The sequence below is a fragment of the Megalops cyprinoides genome, chromosome 3 (assembly GCF_013368585.1).
Source record: "Megalops cyprinoides isolate fMegCyp1 chromosome 3, fMegCyp1.pri, whole genome shotgun sequence".
Taxonomy (NCBI): Eukaryota; Metazoa; Chordata; class Actinopteri; order Elopiformes; family Megalopidae; genus Megalops; species Megalops cyprinoides.
The window spans coordinates 43,036,922-43,054,483 of NC_050585.1; the positions used below are offsets into that span (position 1 = coordinate 43,036,922).

Genomic DNA, 17,562 nt, shown 5'->3' on the forward strand with positions numbered 1-17,562 from the left:
CAGTGGTGGCAGCCCCTGACCCGTTTCCCATACTACCTTGTTATGGGTCTCTGGAAACCAGGTCTCCTTTATCCCCTAATCCTCATTTTACACCAGTGGTTCTGCTCTGCCGAACTCTGCCACACAGACGCTTCATCTGGCTCTATCTGAACAATTTCAGTTGGTTCAGTCTTTCAGCAGTATATCCAACTGACATTTCCCACCCCCCTCCCCAGTTTTCACCAATTTTTTAAAATCTAGGTGTTAGGACCCTTCATTAGCAAAGGATAAGCAAAAAAGAAAAGAGAAGAGTGTAAGGAATGTGCTGAATTTCCCAACTCTCGTGTTTTAATTGACTCTCAACTGCCTACACCCTCTTTGGTTGTTTTTGACTTTAAGAACTGCACCGGTAGGTGAGGAATGCTGTTTGAATGCATCAATCATATGCCCAAGCTAATGAGGATTTTGTTGAGCAGATCATCAGCAGAACTAGAAATGACTTGAACAATCAAAAAATTTACTGTAATCAAAAGTAGAAATAAATACAAAAATAAAGTACACACTGCAGCTGAAAGCAAAACATTCAACACCACATCACCTAACAGTTGGTTTAAAAAAATATACAAAATAAACTGTATATTTTAACACAAAGCACTTACCTACAAGACATGTTTGCTTGTTTTATACTCTCTGGGTAGTCCATACTAAATGGGCTTCCAGTTTCTTTGTAATGCAGCTAACGAACACACCTGTACATTTCTGTTTTGTTTATTCAAGTTACATTAGACTTTCTCATGATTTGTTCATATATTTATTCACATATCTGTTTATTTTCTTTAACAAATGTAGAAAGCATTTTGCAGAGTTATTTGGGATAAAGTGCCTTCTTTTTGAACATTCTGTAGATTTCTGAAGAGGTTAGAACACTACACAAAATTTTAAGGTCCTCAGTGATGCTCAGTTCATAAATTCCTCGCTCTTGCTCGTTTAGTGTTTCAAGTCATTTCGTGGATCTCCATCCTCTTTGTGCACAAACACGTCTGAATATTAGGTTCATTATGTTGTTTGGCTAAAAAAAAGGGGGGGGCTCCCGTACCCATCATATCTTGTGTTGGCCGTTCTGAGTGGTGGGGTTGATCTTCTCAAGGGAGATGTCAGCCTCGCTGTCCAGGTCTCCGGATGTGGCGGGGGACAGTTTCTCCAGGGTCTTCAGCCCAACGCTGTCCTCCTCCCCTTTCTGTAGCTCCTCTTCCAGGCAGGGGATGGAGTGGGGGATCATGTAGGTGACGTTGCTCTCTTTGGGAATGTGCCCCTTGGGCTCGTAGTGGAATGGCTGTGGTGGGGCCCCGTTGTTGTTGATGCTGACGATCTCGATGGCGTTGCCGCCCGAGCATAGCCTGTGGCAGCCCAGGAGGATGGAGAAGGCTTTGCGGAAGTCCGCGTTGAAGGCGTATATGATGGGGTTGAGCGAGGAGTTGGCCCAGCCGAACCAGACGAAGACGTCGAAGGTGGTGGAGCTGATGCAGGGGAAAGCCGTGCCCCCGCTGGGCAGGGTCTGCGTGCAGAAGGGCACCATGCAGTTGAGGATGAAGAAGGGCAGCCAGCAGCACACGAAGACCCCCATGATGACGGACAGCGTCTTTAAGACTTTGGTTTCCCGTTTGAAGGACATCTTGAAGGAGCTCTCCGAGTCCATGCCGGAGCTGTTCCCCATGCTGCTGTGGCGGTTCTTGGCGCTCTCCGCCGCCCTCTCCAACGCGGAGATCCTCCTGATCTGCTTCTGGGCGATTCTGTAAATCCGCGTGTACGTGACGATCATGATGGCCACGGGGATGTAGAAGCTGATGAGGGAGGAGGAGATGGCGTAAGTCCTGTTGAGGCTGGAGTCGCAGTTGTCTGGCAGGGGCTCTCCGTAGGTGCCGTTGAGCTCGGAGTAGCCGGTGGCCTGCGCCTTGTGCCAGTTGAGCTGCACAGGGATGAAGGAGATGAGCACCGACAGGGTCCAGGCCACACTGATCATCACGAACGCCACCTTGGGCGTCATCTTCCTCTCGTAGCGGAACGGGCTGGATATGGCCCAGTAGCGGTCCACGCTGATCACGCAGAGGTTGAGGATGGAGGCAGTGGAGCACATGATGTCGAACGCCACCCAGATGTTGCAGAAGGAGCCGAAGGGCCAGAAGCCGACGATCTCCGTCGCCGCCTTCCACGGCATCACCAGGATGGCCACCAGCAGGTCCGAGATGGCCAGCGAGATGACGAAGAAGTTGGTGACCTTGGAGCGCAGGTGGCGGAACTTGGTGACAGCAGCACAGACGAGCGTGTTGCCCAGGAGGGTGGTCAGGATGAGCAGAGAGAGGAAGCAGCCCGTCAGAACACGGGCGGACGAGTCCTTCTCCGATAAATCACTGTCGAGGACCATGGACGAGTTCAAATCCATTGTGTTCAGCTCGCGGGATCCGAAAATCACCTCATAATTCCACTGGGCGGGAGCGAGAGCAGCTTAAAGGAAAACGGCAAATGGGCACAAAGAGCGAGGACCACCTGGTCGGGAGGCTGCGCTGCCCTCTTTACCATAGCTACCAGCTTGCAAAAAGTTTGTATGTCATCAATATTTAAAAAATGCCCTCTTTTGGAATAGCGAAAGTGGGGACAGCTATTTCTTCCCAGAGGAGGAAAAAAACGTTTGAAAGTTGCAGCACCGCAGCATCTAAATTAAAAAAGAAACTTTTTTCGTTTTATTTTTGATGGTGTTCTTATTAATATTTATTGTTTTAATATTATTATTGTTTATATCTTCTTTATTAGTTGAAGGGGTCGGTATCCAGTTTATAGTCCTAAATGACACTCGGCTGTCACAGCATTGCGTTGAATAACTGATGAAGCAATCATTAGCCTTATATATGAGGTTATCGATATTGTCTATTGATCATTTCTGTACCGCGTTTGTCTGATTTGTTGCTCTTTAATGACTGTCGAGGCGAGTCCCCGTGATCTCGGTCCAACTGGTGCTCTGTCCGGGAAAACGCACGTCTCTGCTACAACTGAAAGCAGACAGTATGTGTATTTTCTGGGTAAGTGATGGAAATAAAGACAAAAGTTCCACGTTTTCCCCCCACACTCTTCTCTATTGTTTGAAACAACAATTAATGTCAATAAATTATTACGTTATATACACTACAAGGTCGAATGTTTGTCCGCAAAACGATTCTCGTTGTTTATTTTATGTGTAAGCGGTTACCAGGCTGTTTCTAATAGTACATTGTCGAAAGTAATAACAAAAATAATACATTCCTTACTGTACTGTAACGCGTGCGGTTAGTTTGCGGTACTCCTAAAGTTGTCTCCGAGCAAGCCGTCCGATACAGTCCAGCTTCATCCATCCTGTGTCCGCTTTTCACTCTATCATGTACTGAACCGTCAAGTTTTAAAACCAAAACAGTTGGTTGCTGTATAAGATCCCGCTACATACACACAGATCCTCGAGAAGTGTGTCCCGGTTAAGCGTGTCTTGTAAAAAATAGTTCTGGTCCTCCTTTTTATTCATCAATTATTCCAGCAAAAACGCGCAAATCAATCCGTGGTTGTGGAGCCCGGATGCACGTTGCAGACCAAACCCTCTCCAGCTTCATTATTTGGGCAAAATGAATTTCACGTTAGAACAGAATCGGTGTTACCCCCTGAGGAAAAAATGATCCAACCTCAATTAAGTAATGAGGGGGATAGGGAATTCACTGGACCACTGCTTGGTGGTAGCCTGTCTCGTAATACGACAAGTCGTTTTCATCACTAGTTCTACAGGAGTAACACGAAAGAAATGCGTCCAATTATAAGCTTTCCCCTTTCCCTGTGTGGTCACTGGTCGGTGTTTTTTTTTCTTCTGCCAACTTGCACCGGCGAGACATGGATCGGCCGAGCATCCAGCCACCTCGTTCATACGTTAACACTGACGTGTCTGAAATGCAGCTTTTATCGAGCCAGTGGATATGAAACGTCTGCCATTTAGGCTACTGTTTTTTTTTCTTTCTTTCTTTTTCATAAATGGCCCTTTTTCATACAGCAATGTGGCCATAGACCGTACCACCTGCCCCAGACGTGCTACTTTACTAAAACTCACTTAAATGTTGTATTATGGAAACTACATGTGTATACAAATTGTTTTTCCTCTCCAGAAAGGAATTATTTATAAAGTCACTGCTTGATATGTTTGTTGTTTTCAATTTGACTCATATTATATATGCTACAAAAATAAATTGCGTACACACTGCATTGTATATGAGCATTTTCAAACAACGCATAAAGGTCCGAATGAGATGAGGAGCAGAAGTGGTATGCCAGTTTTTGTTAACAGCGAATTTAAATTCGTATACTTGGCTCAACGAGGCCACCTAAAGGCGTGTTGCTCTCACGCGTTAGAAAAAGCGTATAATGAAACTGATTTGACTTCCGTACAATTCATTTAAAGCAATGAATGCATTTCCATCATACCAAACGTATGTCCAAAAAATGCAAAGGGTTAAGATCGGGTCGATCGGTCTTTGTTATTTGACAGGAAATACGTTTCCCATGGCTGCCTGTGTGTTGCTCTACATGTTTTTTTCTCAAGAAGCAGCGTCGAAGGGGCTACAGATTATTAATTTACCTAGTGTTTACATATCAAAATTACATTATATGTTATTGCATTGCTCAATTTTATAATCACGAACGGAACAATTTACTCATCAGTTCCACGAGCTCATAAAGAATCTAACAGATGACCTTTGGAAAACAATTTTCTCAATCAGCGAGAATTCCCCGGTGTGAATATCTGCACGGTCTTAAAAAAATGATTATGGTTAGTCAGATGAATACTGAGCAAGTGCTAGCGAAGTTTTAGCCCGTTTTATTGATGTCCAGTAAAATTACTGATTCAGTGCCAGATACATTCCAGCATTATTGTTGGAATATGTGTGTGTGTGTGTGTGTTTGTGTGTGTGTATTGGAGTGATGACCCTTGACGGTGATGATGATTTTCTTTGGCAGCACCAGACTTCAGGCATTTAATGCTCAGAGCTATTTCTGATAGGAAATTAATTATTTCTAAATAATGTGATCACTGTGTTTGCTGGATCAAAAAACTAAGAAGATATCGGTCTCTGTCTCTGTCTGAGGGACTATACTCTCAGTTCTTGTTGACTAATCATTTCCGTTCCAAATCCCCTCGCTCATCTATCAAGAGGGTGCTATTGGATCACATTAATCAAGGTGAAGGTTACATAATCCTGCAACATCTCAGGTTCAACTTTAAATCCTCTCCTGTTGCAGTCCCCTTTGTACTGTGGGACACAGCACGAGTTCTCGCACTGAGCTGGCCGGGATTTCAGTTTGGTAATCCATAACGCTGATGCACAATCGACCTGCTGTTTTGACATGTGCAGCTGAGAGGAGGCAACATATCAACGTGACAGAGTTCGATGGCCACTTTTGTTTTCCTTCATTTTAAAATGAAGCTGGCTGCGCTGAAGTGTGTTGGCTTAGTCATTGGCCGGTCCTGATGTCCTCAACCTCCTAGCTCCTCTTGTTCACTGTGTATGTTTATTGCACCACTCTCTGCCCTCCTGGAGCGCTAGTCTGGCAGCAGGGAGGCAGAAGGCAGGGACCTGATGCTGTAGTGCAGTTTATTGCATTACATGTACATTATTGTCATTCAGCAGACGCGCTTGTCCACAGCGAATTACATAAGTTAATTTTTCAGTTTTATCCATTCCTACAGCTGGATATTGTGGGTTAAGTACCTCGCCCAAGGGTACACCAGCAGTGCCACAGCGGGGGATTGAACCAACAAACTTTCAGTTATCAGCCCTGCTCCTTACTACTATGCCACACTGATGCCTATCTAAGGCAGAAATGTGGACGAAAACCGTTTTAGTCTGTATGCCATCCTGAATGCTGAACAAAAGATAAAGAGACATAGGACGTTGCAGATCCACTGTTAAATTAGGTGGTCTCGATCCAATCAGTCAAAGATGAATAATACACCTCCCTGACACAATGTCCTTTTGTCCTTAATTCATGAAATATCGCACAGGCAAGCTCAAGATAAGTACATAAATCTGGCCAGTTTGCCTATTAATAATTTATCAAGAAATCCTCTGTGGAGTATCCCCAGTGTGTTGCATGTGGAGCATAGTGTACTCTATATGACTTGAGTAATTCATGCAGACATCTAGGAGGAAGAGATCTTAATGTTAATTGATTAATTTGTCTCACACACACACATACACATCACACTGTGCTACAAAAATAAAACAACAGTATGCATGTTATGATGCTCCTCTTACTGGCTGTGTCTGTATGAGCTGGGACCCAGCATTCAGAATTTTCCTCATTTTCTCACGTGTTGTGGGAGTAGATGATGGGAAGTAAGTCACTAAAAATAGCTCCATGAGTGCATATTCCATTACAGCATGTGTAGCATACCATTTTATTGCTATTGATTTGGAGAGCAGACGCCCTTTTCCAGGGTGACTTGCACAGCCATACATCTGAGTCTATATGTGCTCATATGGCTTCATTTCTGACCAGGTTCAGGCGAGGTTTCTTGATCAAGTATGCAACAGAAATGACCAATTTTGGATTTGAACCAGTAACCTCTAAATTCTCTGACCGCTATGTTACTACTTGTTTACATTTATTACAACAATAATATGAGATTACCAGTAATAAAAATCAATGATCTAAAAAGACAATAGAGCTAAATACCTGTCTAAATTGATTATGTGGTGTAATATGTAACAAAAGAGTTAATGTTGGTTGGGCTGAATGTAGGTTAACGGGCAGTTGTGAGTGTAACTATAAACCAGACTGCCAGTTGCTTTTTGGACATGACCAGATTGACTACATTGCCAAGCGAAAAGGGTTTTTAAAGCACTGCATGTTAATACCGTGTTTTAATAACATTCCGAGGGCCAAATTGTGGCGCCCTTATGTCACACTGAAGATAGTTTTCATTTTCATTTTAGCATGTTCTTTAGGTTACTCTGTGCGAACAGCAATCCATCCACAACATCATTCAAAGGGAAGATTTTCCCTTCAATCCTCTGAGGCTGCCTACATAAGAGACGGTGACACAGGATTAAACAGGAACGTCGCTGCACTCCTGCGGGAAGGCACTCCTGTGCGTCGCTAAAATGTTCTATTTTGCCTCCCTTTTAAAGAACTCTGAAAGCGAGGGGTTTAGCGGTGTGACATAACGCGAGCGCGCTTTGTGTTCGGAGACTTAAAGAAGGCGAGGGCTGAGTAGCAGCCTGCTGGAAATACCCTGTCGCCTGTAACACATAGGCTCAGATGAGGCCCCCTGGCGAAATCCTCTTTGTCACCCCTTTACTCACCAGGCCCAGGGAAACAGCTCTATGTCATCTTGACAGAGCAAAAAAAGATATTCAGAGCTAATCCCTCTATTCAAATCCTTCCAGCGCGCAGCGTCTGTAAAACTCACGAGTTTCTGTGCGCGCTGCCATTAAAAACAACTGACAGGTAAATAACACTACCTGCTGGTATGCACCTGTAGTGAACGGTAACGTGTTATTCAAATGCCTTTTTTTTCATTGTAAAACTGGAATATTCGTGTTGCCTTTCTCTCCTTAGGATGTCATGTGCATTTTTGTTCGTTCGGTTGTTAAGGCGAAATAAACGGAAAAATCACATCACATCATTTCAGGCACACAACACTTCCTATCTTATTTAGCCTATTACTTTATTGTTCATAGATTTGTTTTATTTTGTCACCGTGTTTACAGAAATCACTGTGTCAGATAGCTTTTTATCTGATACAAGACTGAAACAATGACATGTTCCCAAAGGTAACTCTCACATCAGGTTGTACCAGTGTGTGCCTTCAGCAGGTCATTCCTGAAAGACCAAGGTGTTTTGCATTGTCTGGGTGAGATTGATGATATCTTTGCTGTGCATCCAGACCGCTAATATGCTCATTTGAATTCATGCTATCCTAAGCCCAGTGATAATTCATGTATTGCTTTGGTCTTTCACTGCACTGCATGTTCTTGGTACGCTGACAAGTCACACAGATGCTTTAAGATGAAAGCCACCCTCAGATGCAACAAGGGAATACTGTCCATATGGTACCCGTCAAAAGTTTGGACACACTTTTCTTTCATTTTTCTATCTTCCACATTTTAGTGCAATAGTGAAGCCATCAAAACTATGACATAACACGGGAATTATGCAGTGACCAAAAAAGTGTTATAAACAAATCAAAGCTATCTTATATTTCAGATTCTTTAAAATAGCCAAAAAAAATATCTTTTGAAAATTCAAATTTTTTTGGAAAGAAATTCACACATAGGCATCAGTTTCACTATTTATATTTGTCTAAAAAACAAATTTCAAGCATTTAAGCATAAGTCTTTAGACCAAAATATGCACGGTTTCCATTATATTAATCAGGTATGTCCAACCTTTTGACTGGTACTGTATGTTTATACATAGCAGTGCACTTGTGTAGAGCACCACATACTATAACTGCAACACAAATACAGCAAAAGCCAAAAAAAACTGCAAAGCCCTCTTCAGTAAGCAATCATTTCATCCAGACAACCCAGAATACCCTGTTTTCAAAACAAGAGAGTCTCACTGTTCTTATGCTTTGTGCTTAATTGTAGCTATAAACTTAAGCAAGTATTATACTTTTATAAGTATTGTAAGTTTTGTAAGTATATGCATTTAAAAACATTACACATGCTAAATTAGTCACTCAAGGTTAGGGACAGAGCACCATCATCGGTGTTTATCAAGATTCATCCCAGCTGTTTTTTTCCAGGTCTTTTTTTCCAAATAGGTATGTTGTTTTTAAGTCATATTCACTGTATATATTTTTCCCATAGCTATGAGTTGTTTCTTTTTTCTAGTTGTGGATGGTACAATATGGAGATTTCTCTTGTTCAGACCAGACACCTGATCACACTGACCCTTGTCTTGAAACCTTCCAGATGACCTACCTGGAACAATGTATCTGCATCACTTACAGCTTTTGTGTTTGTGGGCCACAGGCTCCGACAGATGGCCTCTACCTTGTTTTATCTGTACCTCTATTTCCTAAGATACAGTCAAAGTACCAAACCTCCTTCCCTACAGCTTGCACTTGGTGCCATTGATGGTCATTCAATTTTTCTGAATATTTTCCAGCCAGTTGGGGACCGCATTGATGTTTCTGCCAGCTGGTGCTGAAAAGCATGACATTGTCCAAGTAGGCCTGCTGCAAATGGCTGGCAGTTCACCAGGATCCTGTCTGCCAGCCATCGAAATGTGGCTGTTATCCCCTGCAGGCTAAAGGTTATGACCCTTAAATAGAACCGTCCAAAGTTCATGCAGAGTGCCAACAGTGACCTGGATGCTGGTGTCAGTGGGACCTGCCTGCATATTGAAAAGACCAAAGGGGGTGAGATACACAGCCTCAATGAATTTTTGATTTAGAATCTTTTTGAATTCAGAAGGCTTTTTTTTTTTAATTTTGAATTTTGAATTCAGAATCATTTTTCCCATGGCTTTCTTCCCTTTGACTCTGGCTGCTCCGGATAAACACCAGAGAACAGTCCCTCTCTTTCTCATAGTGCCACAGTACAGCTGTCCAATCCGATGCCTTGTCATGCCCTTAACTCTCTGACACAGGTGAGGGTTGCACCAGTTCTTGAAAACAATGACCTTGCATGAAATTCAATGTGTGTCAGGTTTTGTTTTAATACAAATCATTACATAGCACCCAGGGAAATTTTTTGCTCTCCTGCTTTCAGTTCATTCTGATGGCAGTGTGGTGTGTGAATATGGGTATGGCTTTGCTAAAAAATCTGAAACAAAATGCTGATGGAATTTTTCCCACTTCCTCCACTTATCCCTCCTCTTATTATTCTTGTTAATAATGTTGTTGTTCTCCCTTATTATTTACAAATTAATCTCTGGAGTCCGCCAGAGGAAATTAACTCCCCTGGAACAAAACGGAAAGATGATACTGCATGAATAAATTAATGCGAAATCTCAGTGTTCGCACAAGCGTGGGACATATGAGATTTCAGCCAACTTGTATTAAAAGTGAAACCAAGGAGCTGCAGAGCTGACAAGTGAAACAGATGACATCTTTGTGTCAGTGACCTGAAGACAAGGACAATGAATGTCTGACATGGCACATGCTGAAATTGAGCCTAATTGAAAAGTAATTTTCATTATGTATTGCAAGAGGTGAAGAGACTTCCAAGGACATTATTAGTGATGGAGAGGTGGACAGAAGTACCTGGCATCTTCCCTAGAAGGCTTAATGAGAACTTTTATTCCAAAAGCTTATTCCCTGTGGTTCGGGGCATTGTGGTGTTTCATCGGTGAAGCGGTTACAGAATCCAGAATTAGCAACAAGATGCCCAGGGGAAGTGGAAATTAATTAAAAGCATCCTCTCTAAATTCAAAGAATGTTGAAATGAAAAAGTGCAGGTTGCCTTCTGCATATCTGACATATCCTCCTTGTCTGATTCCATTGGCGCCCTGTCTCCTAAAAGTTTTGAACCCATAATGATGCCCTTGTTGGGAGACTGCTGTAGTCTAACCAGCACAAGTTTGTCACTGTGACCTCTAATGTGAATCACATCCTCGAAAATACCTCAGCAAGTTTGAGTAATTAATTTATGAAGAGGGAAAAAAAATATGGGAGTACTCAGAATTCATTTCTTAAATCGACATGACACAATTATAAATGGCAACCATCTGTGCAACCATGCAAAACTATAATCTGTTTCTAACGGTCTAGACCCCTTACGGAGGTGGTTGTCAGCACTGTGTGGCTCAAACACAGTGGCATCACATTTATGCACAGATGTGATTTCCTCACATAGAAAGATAGCCCACCTTTGTCTTTGAGCAGTGGTACCTTTAGCCGTTTCCCACACTTAACACCAGTGTAACATCAATAGATTATCGCACATAGAGAAGAAGAACTCAAAGCAGAACTCTATACCACCTTTGTTTAAGAAAATGAACACCTTGTATCTGTTTCCATCTCTAGGCTATTTTTCCGTGCCCAGGCCACAGTCTCTTTTTTTTTTAAAGTCACCCCAAACGTACGCCTACGACCAGCTCGTACCACACTTTAGGATTCACGCCTCAGCTTCCTTGAACAAACGTCCTAAACTGTGTCCTAAATGAAGATACAGCTGTCAGCTATTCAGATGCATCCAGAAAGAAAGCTGATTGGGCATTTTTCTGTAAAACTAGAGATAAAAAATGAGAGCTGATGAGTACAGTCAGAGGTTGCAAGCCCTCTCCCCTTCATCACTCTGATGTTAGATGCAGACAGACACACATATGGAGCCAAATGCAATGTCCTTAGAGGGTAAATATATCATGGCACACTGTATCATGTACTGTACCATTCTAGATCAGAAAGTTAAATTATCATGCATGACTGATGCTTTATCCCATAGATACTCTATGTAAAAGTTTATTTGAGCATTTCTCTTTTGTATTTGTATTAGGTGTACAGTCCACCCTGTAGGAGGTTAACAGGATGCTTTAGGGACGGAGAGCAATATAAAGTCAGTTTAGATTGTAGACATACTGTGCTGTTTTGTTTTTTTTTTTTTCTTCTTTTTTTCAATGAAGTTTACATGTTTATTTGGGTCAAACAGATCAAACAGAATAATAACAACTAAGCCAAACATCAAAAATCTAACAAGATAATACTATGCAGAAAGTGTTAATATGGGCCTCACAGAAGGCTGAGATTAAAAGTGAGGAAATGTTTGATGTCTGCTAGAGTCCTTGTTTTTGCACCAAGGAACTATCATGGTCAAAATGTATTCCCAAAATTACAAAGATAGTCAAACATATTAAAAAAATCACCAAGAGTGCAAAGCTGTTGCCGATAGTAGAACATTCACATCGCACACCAAGTTAAAATACTTAAGCAGTAAGTGAGAGCACAACAATTGTATTCTATTTGCGGATGAACAGATTAACTTTGGAGATCATGGGCCTGCCTTAAATCTGTGAATATAATGTACTCTGTCCAGCAAGGATGCAAATCCATTTTCCAGGTGCTACAATTCAAGGGGACTCAAACATCCATTTTACCAAGTGCAGTGATCTAGTCCAACCTGAAACAAGTAATTTATTACATTGTGTAAGGACGTCGGTGGGAAAACAAAGAGACTGTACCCCTAGCACAGAGAATTTTCTGCACAGCTCAGAAGACATTTCACTGAGAGCAGTATCAAGTACTGACATCAATTCTTTTTTTACTGTTTGGCAGGGGCTGTAAATATTGAAAATAATATTGCCGGATGATAATGATTTTACATTAGGAGTTGGCTGATTTATCTGTCAACCAATATTACCTGCCAGTAATTGCCCTTCTCTGCCATTAGTATTGGTTCTCAAATGATAACAAAGCTAACTAGTTAGTGGGCAAGTTGGATTTATTTAAAGATCATGTTATAGGAGAACCAAAGTCAGATATGTTTAACTGTATGTGTAAAGTACTGACACTATTGAGCATTTCGATCCATAAGCATCAATTTTATAGATGTGCCTATTGCTTCTTTGGCTGAACAATCATTACATGCTTTTTTAAGTTCATTGAATAAACATTCAATATCTCACTTCTGGTGGGGGAAGGCAGAAGACCTGCAGTGTTTTGCATGTCAGAACCTAAATAGCAAAGCTAAGATTAATATGGCTCTCTTGATTAGGCTGTGCAACACCATAGTATTGACTTTGTGAGAACATAATATCTTGTGCTGTTGTGATACTGAGTAGCTAAAATGTAGTGTCCATCCAGCTGATGTAGCACCCATCAAGTGAATGCTTCCCTCTCCCATACTCACAATGCTGTTTGCTGATGTCTCCTGCTGCACAGTAAAATCTTACATGTCACATGACCTGCAGATCATATGACATCATGGTGACAGGCACCTGATGCAGGCCTAAGGTGAGTTGCAGAACTTTCAGATAGACCACCATCCTTCACAGGTCTGTCAGTTCATTCACTGCCAAGGAAGAATCAGAGAAATTCAGACATTTGAGTTTGCCCCCCACAGCTGTCCAGACAGTTTTTCCTGGACATCTCTTTGATGCTTCCGTATTCATACCCTTTAAAAAGTGGGAAACCATGTCCTATTTTGGCACTAATGCCATTTATATCATCCCCAATAGATAGGGCTTGAAAACATTTCAGGCTTAATCCACTGCTGTCTGGCTGTGTTTATTTTTTCACCGTTCTGACACAGCTACAACCTACTGCCAAGAAAATAGTGGCGTACAGACCCCCGCAGGAACCCTGATTACCCAGCATGCAGTTGTCTTTTAAAGCCAATTTTGCGCCCAGTGACGGGTCACCATATACTCACCAAGAAGATCATAGCAGCCACTGCTCCAAACAGCTGTGACTGAGGTGATGGATGGGGATGCTTTAAAAAGCATTACAGACATCTGTGACCAGTGGCAGCCTGTGGAGTAGTCCACCATACAAGCACATAAATCACTTTGTTGATGGAAACAGTTATTTATTTATTTACCGAAACTCTCCAGAGGGCCACAAAAGTGGATGAGAGTCAGGGGAGGAAATAGCAATTGCTCTACAACACAGCACATAAAAGAGTTACAAGCAAGATTTTGCAGTATTATTCTCTTCTTGCATCTGAAGACCTGCTGGAGAAGATAGAGCTGCATAATGTACTGTTACAACCTAGCTACCCCCTGGCTTGACAACCAATGATGAAAAAAGGCTGTTGAGAGAATAGCTAACTGAACCTGTGTGCTTCTTGGGGATTGTGAGCCTCCTACCTTGGAGCAGTGCCTTTTATTTTGTTTCGGTTTCTTTTCTTTATCTCTCCTTTGCATATCCACACGCTTGCACATACACCACCCCTCGTTATGTCCAGTATAGGTAAGGGCAAGGTTAGATGCCCAGGTTGGATATAGGTCATAACAGTACATGTGGACTCTTTTCACTGGATCACATTATTTTTGTCCATGTATTACAGTAAGTAGAAATTATTAAAGCTACCAAATACATTCTGAGCAAAGTAATCCCTGTGCTGTGTATACCAAGAAATTATCCTGGGCTGTTTTTAAAGCTTTATCAGTCATTTATACATCGTAAAAACGCCAGGGTTAGAGACTTGATGGAAACAGCTGCAGAAGTAATGTAGAGATGTGTACAGAGGAATATCCCTCCACAGTAACTATGTACTAATTTCACTTCCAACAAACCTCTTAGTGTGTTCTATTTATGAGACTGAGCAATAATCTGTACCCATTAGAGGAGACGGCAGCACAGATGAAACACAATCAATAGGGTTTATCTGGATTAGAGCATGTTGATACTTTTGTGTTCCGTGAACACTGGAATTAACTTGGTGCAGTCTGAAATGGGGAGCTGACCTTTGTTGTGCTTTTCCTGGCCAGGCTCCTGGTTCCTTCACCACCTCTCTCTCACCGCCTCATCTACTGATCACACATGCTCTGCGCTTGACGCCTGGCATGCTCTTCCTCCGGCCGGTTGTGCTCTGAGCACTCTCTGCTCACAGCTTGCGTGTACCACATCTCTTATGCATTTTGGTGTTACCCTGTAACAGTGAAGAAGAGACACACACACACACACACACAGAGCACAGAGCAGGAATTGGGAACTGCCTCGAGGGCTACATCATGGCCTCCACCTGTCTTTCTATCTATGCAGGCCTCAGATCAAGGAATCGTGCAAAGTATGAGCTGGATGTCCTCACATCTAACGGTACTTTTTAGCTGTGGCTGTATCGCATTGAGCAATGCAAATGCTTTGGTAAATATGCAGCTGAGTAAATATATCAAATGAAATAAAAAGTAATCTGTGTAAGTTACTGTATATTGGGGTGTGTGCAGAACAAAGCAAAGTAGTAAAATGTAGGAAATCAGTGGCCTGTAAGTATGACGTTTCTGTCTGTTCCCAACATCTGTCTTCTATTTCTCCAGCAATTTTTCTTTGGGGTATTTGTGCCATCCACAGCTTCTTTGTATTCAGGGATATGCATACCCATTAGGAAGAGGGGCGTTTGTTTGTCTTTTCAAGTGAATGTTGTCAATCTCTGTCATTTTCTTGACACAAAGACACCGGCATACTGTTAAGCCCGACTGCCACTGCTGAAAACACTTCATCTGAACAGGCTGAGTGTAGTATAGTCTTTTAAATCCATATGCTGTGATTTGAGTCTTAAGAATGAAGTTCAAAGGAGAGGGGTACCATTATGGTATCAGCACGTGCTTCGCTTAGCTTGAGCCCTACGACGAGAAAGCCACCCTTACTGAGGTAACAGCTAATTCAGTCCTTAATGAGACAGAGAGCACTTGCCACAAGTGATCAGATAGAACAGATGGGCTTACATCGGTCTCTGGTGCTACAGTAAATTAAAGGTCTCTCATCTGATGCCAAGGTGGGCTGGTTGATCTCTGTAATTTGCATAAATGCAAGCAATTAAATATGTAAGGCACATAATGGGGAAGATAATGGTGTAATTAATAAGTGATAGTTGGGGGGGCACGGTACAGACATTTTGCACATAAAGCTTAATGGGATGGAGTCACAATTCATTTTCACTCTGTCCCTTTGATTATAAGCCACCTTTGACTACATCACACCTTTGATTTGATTGCACCAGGGAGCTCAGGCTAATTAACAAGTTCTGGCTCATCTGAAAGATGAGACTCTTCTGAAAGTCCCAGACAACATTATTTAATTTTGAGCCATATTGTTAATCATATTATTAATAAGATTCACATTATAGTTTTTTGTTGTTAGTCAGTGGTGGGTTTTGAATAGAAACTGCAGGTGAATAGCAAATAGCAACATCAGTAGATAAAAGATGTATTAATCCTAGAATTAGGGCCATGACTTACAATGGGCTTCTTTTTTATCACTGGCAGGACACAGACAGTTAGCTGTTAGTCACAGAAATATGCATGCTTAATACTGTAGATCACAAAAATATAAAGCACAGGGCTTGAGACATGAAAAATAGGTCTGTTTATGTCTCACAGCCAGACCAAAAAAGGGAGATTCCTTATATTTAGGACTGAACATGAAGGCAAAACAGCTCTAGCTCACAGCGTAATCATACCTGTAGCTTCATTGTTAATGGCTAGATTTTGGAAAAAAGATTCAAAAAAAGAAATGCCTGGCGCAGGGTACAGTGTACCATTTGGTACTGATGTGACCGGAAGGACTGCAGTGATTCTTATTGCCTTTTTGTGATTTCTTTCCTCAACAGTTGCTAAAACTCATCAACCGGATTTGTCCGCTCTTTTATCCATGCACACAAGCTTGTTAAAGTGGAATTTAGATGCATAAAATTCACAAATAAGTATTGCAATACTGAGTGTGCCTCCCACCGGTGAAAAGCCATAAACTGAATGAAACCTCTTGACTGAAAAATAACGTGTTTCAGGGAGCCTTCGGAATTTTCTCAAGATCTTCGGAACTGGCATTCAAAATCTCAAGAATTTAGCCTGTCTGAATGCTGGAGGGGAATATCCCTGTCGTTCAGAGCAGACAGCCTCTGACAGCTGTTTGATGAGAGCCCTCTCATTGTCTTCCCAGCGCATTAGGGATTCTCCTTCAGACCTCACCACATCATCAGAGCCTCTGCCTAATCTCGTAGCTGGCTCTCGGCTGCTGACCGTGGTTCGATATTTCATCGAACGGAAGAAAAGGTGAGCCAGTGCTCTCCCAGTGCGGCATGGCTGCAATTCACTATGGCTCCCTTGCTAATCTGCGACACTCCTCTGCAGAGTCCGCTCCTCCCCTAACCAATCAGAAACAACACACATCCCTCTGCTGCCACACCTTATTGTAACGCATTATGGAACATAGCACAGTTAAAAATCACATCTCTCCTAGACACTTGACACATTTATTTCCCTCAACTGGCATTCTACATCCCTTGGAAGAAACAAACTGTCAGGCCTAACCTTTCATCCACCTTGGAGGTGGTACACCTATGACAGCACTGCTGGGGCACCTGGGATCTTATTTACCACTGATGCAGAAATCAATGCTCCTTTCTATTCCGGGGGACTTTCTGTTACAGCGGCACATGTGTGTCACCAACTATTCCCATCAGTCTGAAGTGAAATATTGGCTTTCTCAGTGGGGTTGTGGGGGCAATTCTTCCGAGAGGCACACTGCTTCAGGTCTTTAAATGTCAATTCAGTGGAGCGCAGCCACGGTGACACCTCTTTGAGACTTGAAAGGTGAATCTACACCATGTCGTGGGAGTGTCCATTCCATTTCAGCAGATACAGAGACAGAGAATTGCATGATTTGGTTTCACAGACCTTAGAATAAGTCTCTCATAGGGATGGCAAACTTAAGTCCTGTAATGTTTGCTGACTGCCTGAATGTCATCACTTATTTGCTTTGCACACATCTTGAATATATACCCTGGACTTCAGCATTTAGTGCTATCCATCCATACCGATAGTAGTTCGCAGAAGCAGTTTGGGTTGAATACCTTGCTTAAGCATACAACAGCAGTTCCCCTGCTGAGCCTCAAACTTGTAACCATCTGG

At 42.2% G+C, this 17,562-nt stretch overlaps 1 protein-coding gene across 1 annotated transcript; it reads right to left on the minus strand.

Annotated features, from left to right (window-relative positions):
• Nucleotides 1-1,067: 1,067 nt before the first annotated feature.
• On the minus strand, nt 1,068-2,619 carry LOC118775209 (D(1) dopamine receptor-like). Its single transcript, XM_036524987.1, has one exon. It carries the CDS (start codon nt 2,417-2,419, stop codon nt 1,079-1,081), a length of 1,341 nt encoding a protein of 446 aa, XP_036380880.1. The 5' UTR covers nt 2,420-2,619; the 3' UTR covers nt 1,068-1,078.
• Nucleotides 2,620-17,562: the final 14,943 nt, after the last annotated feature.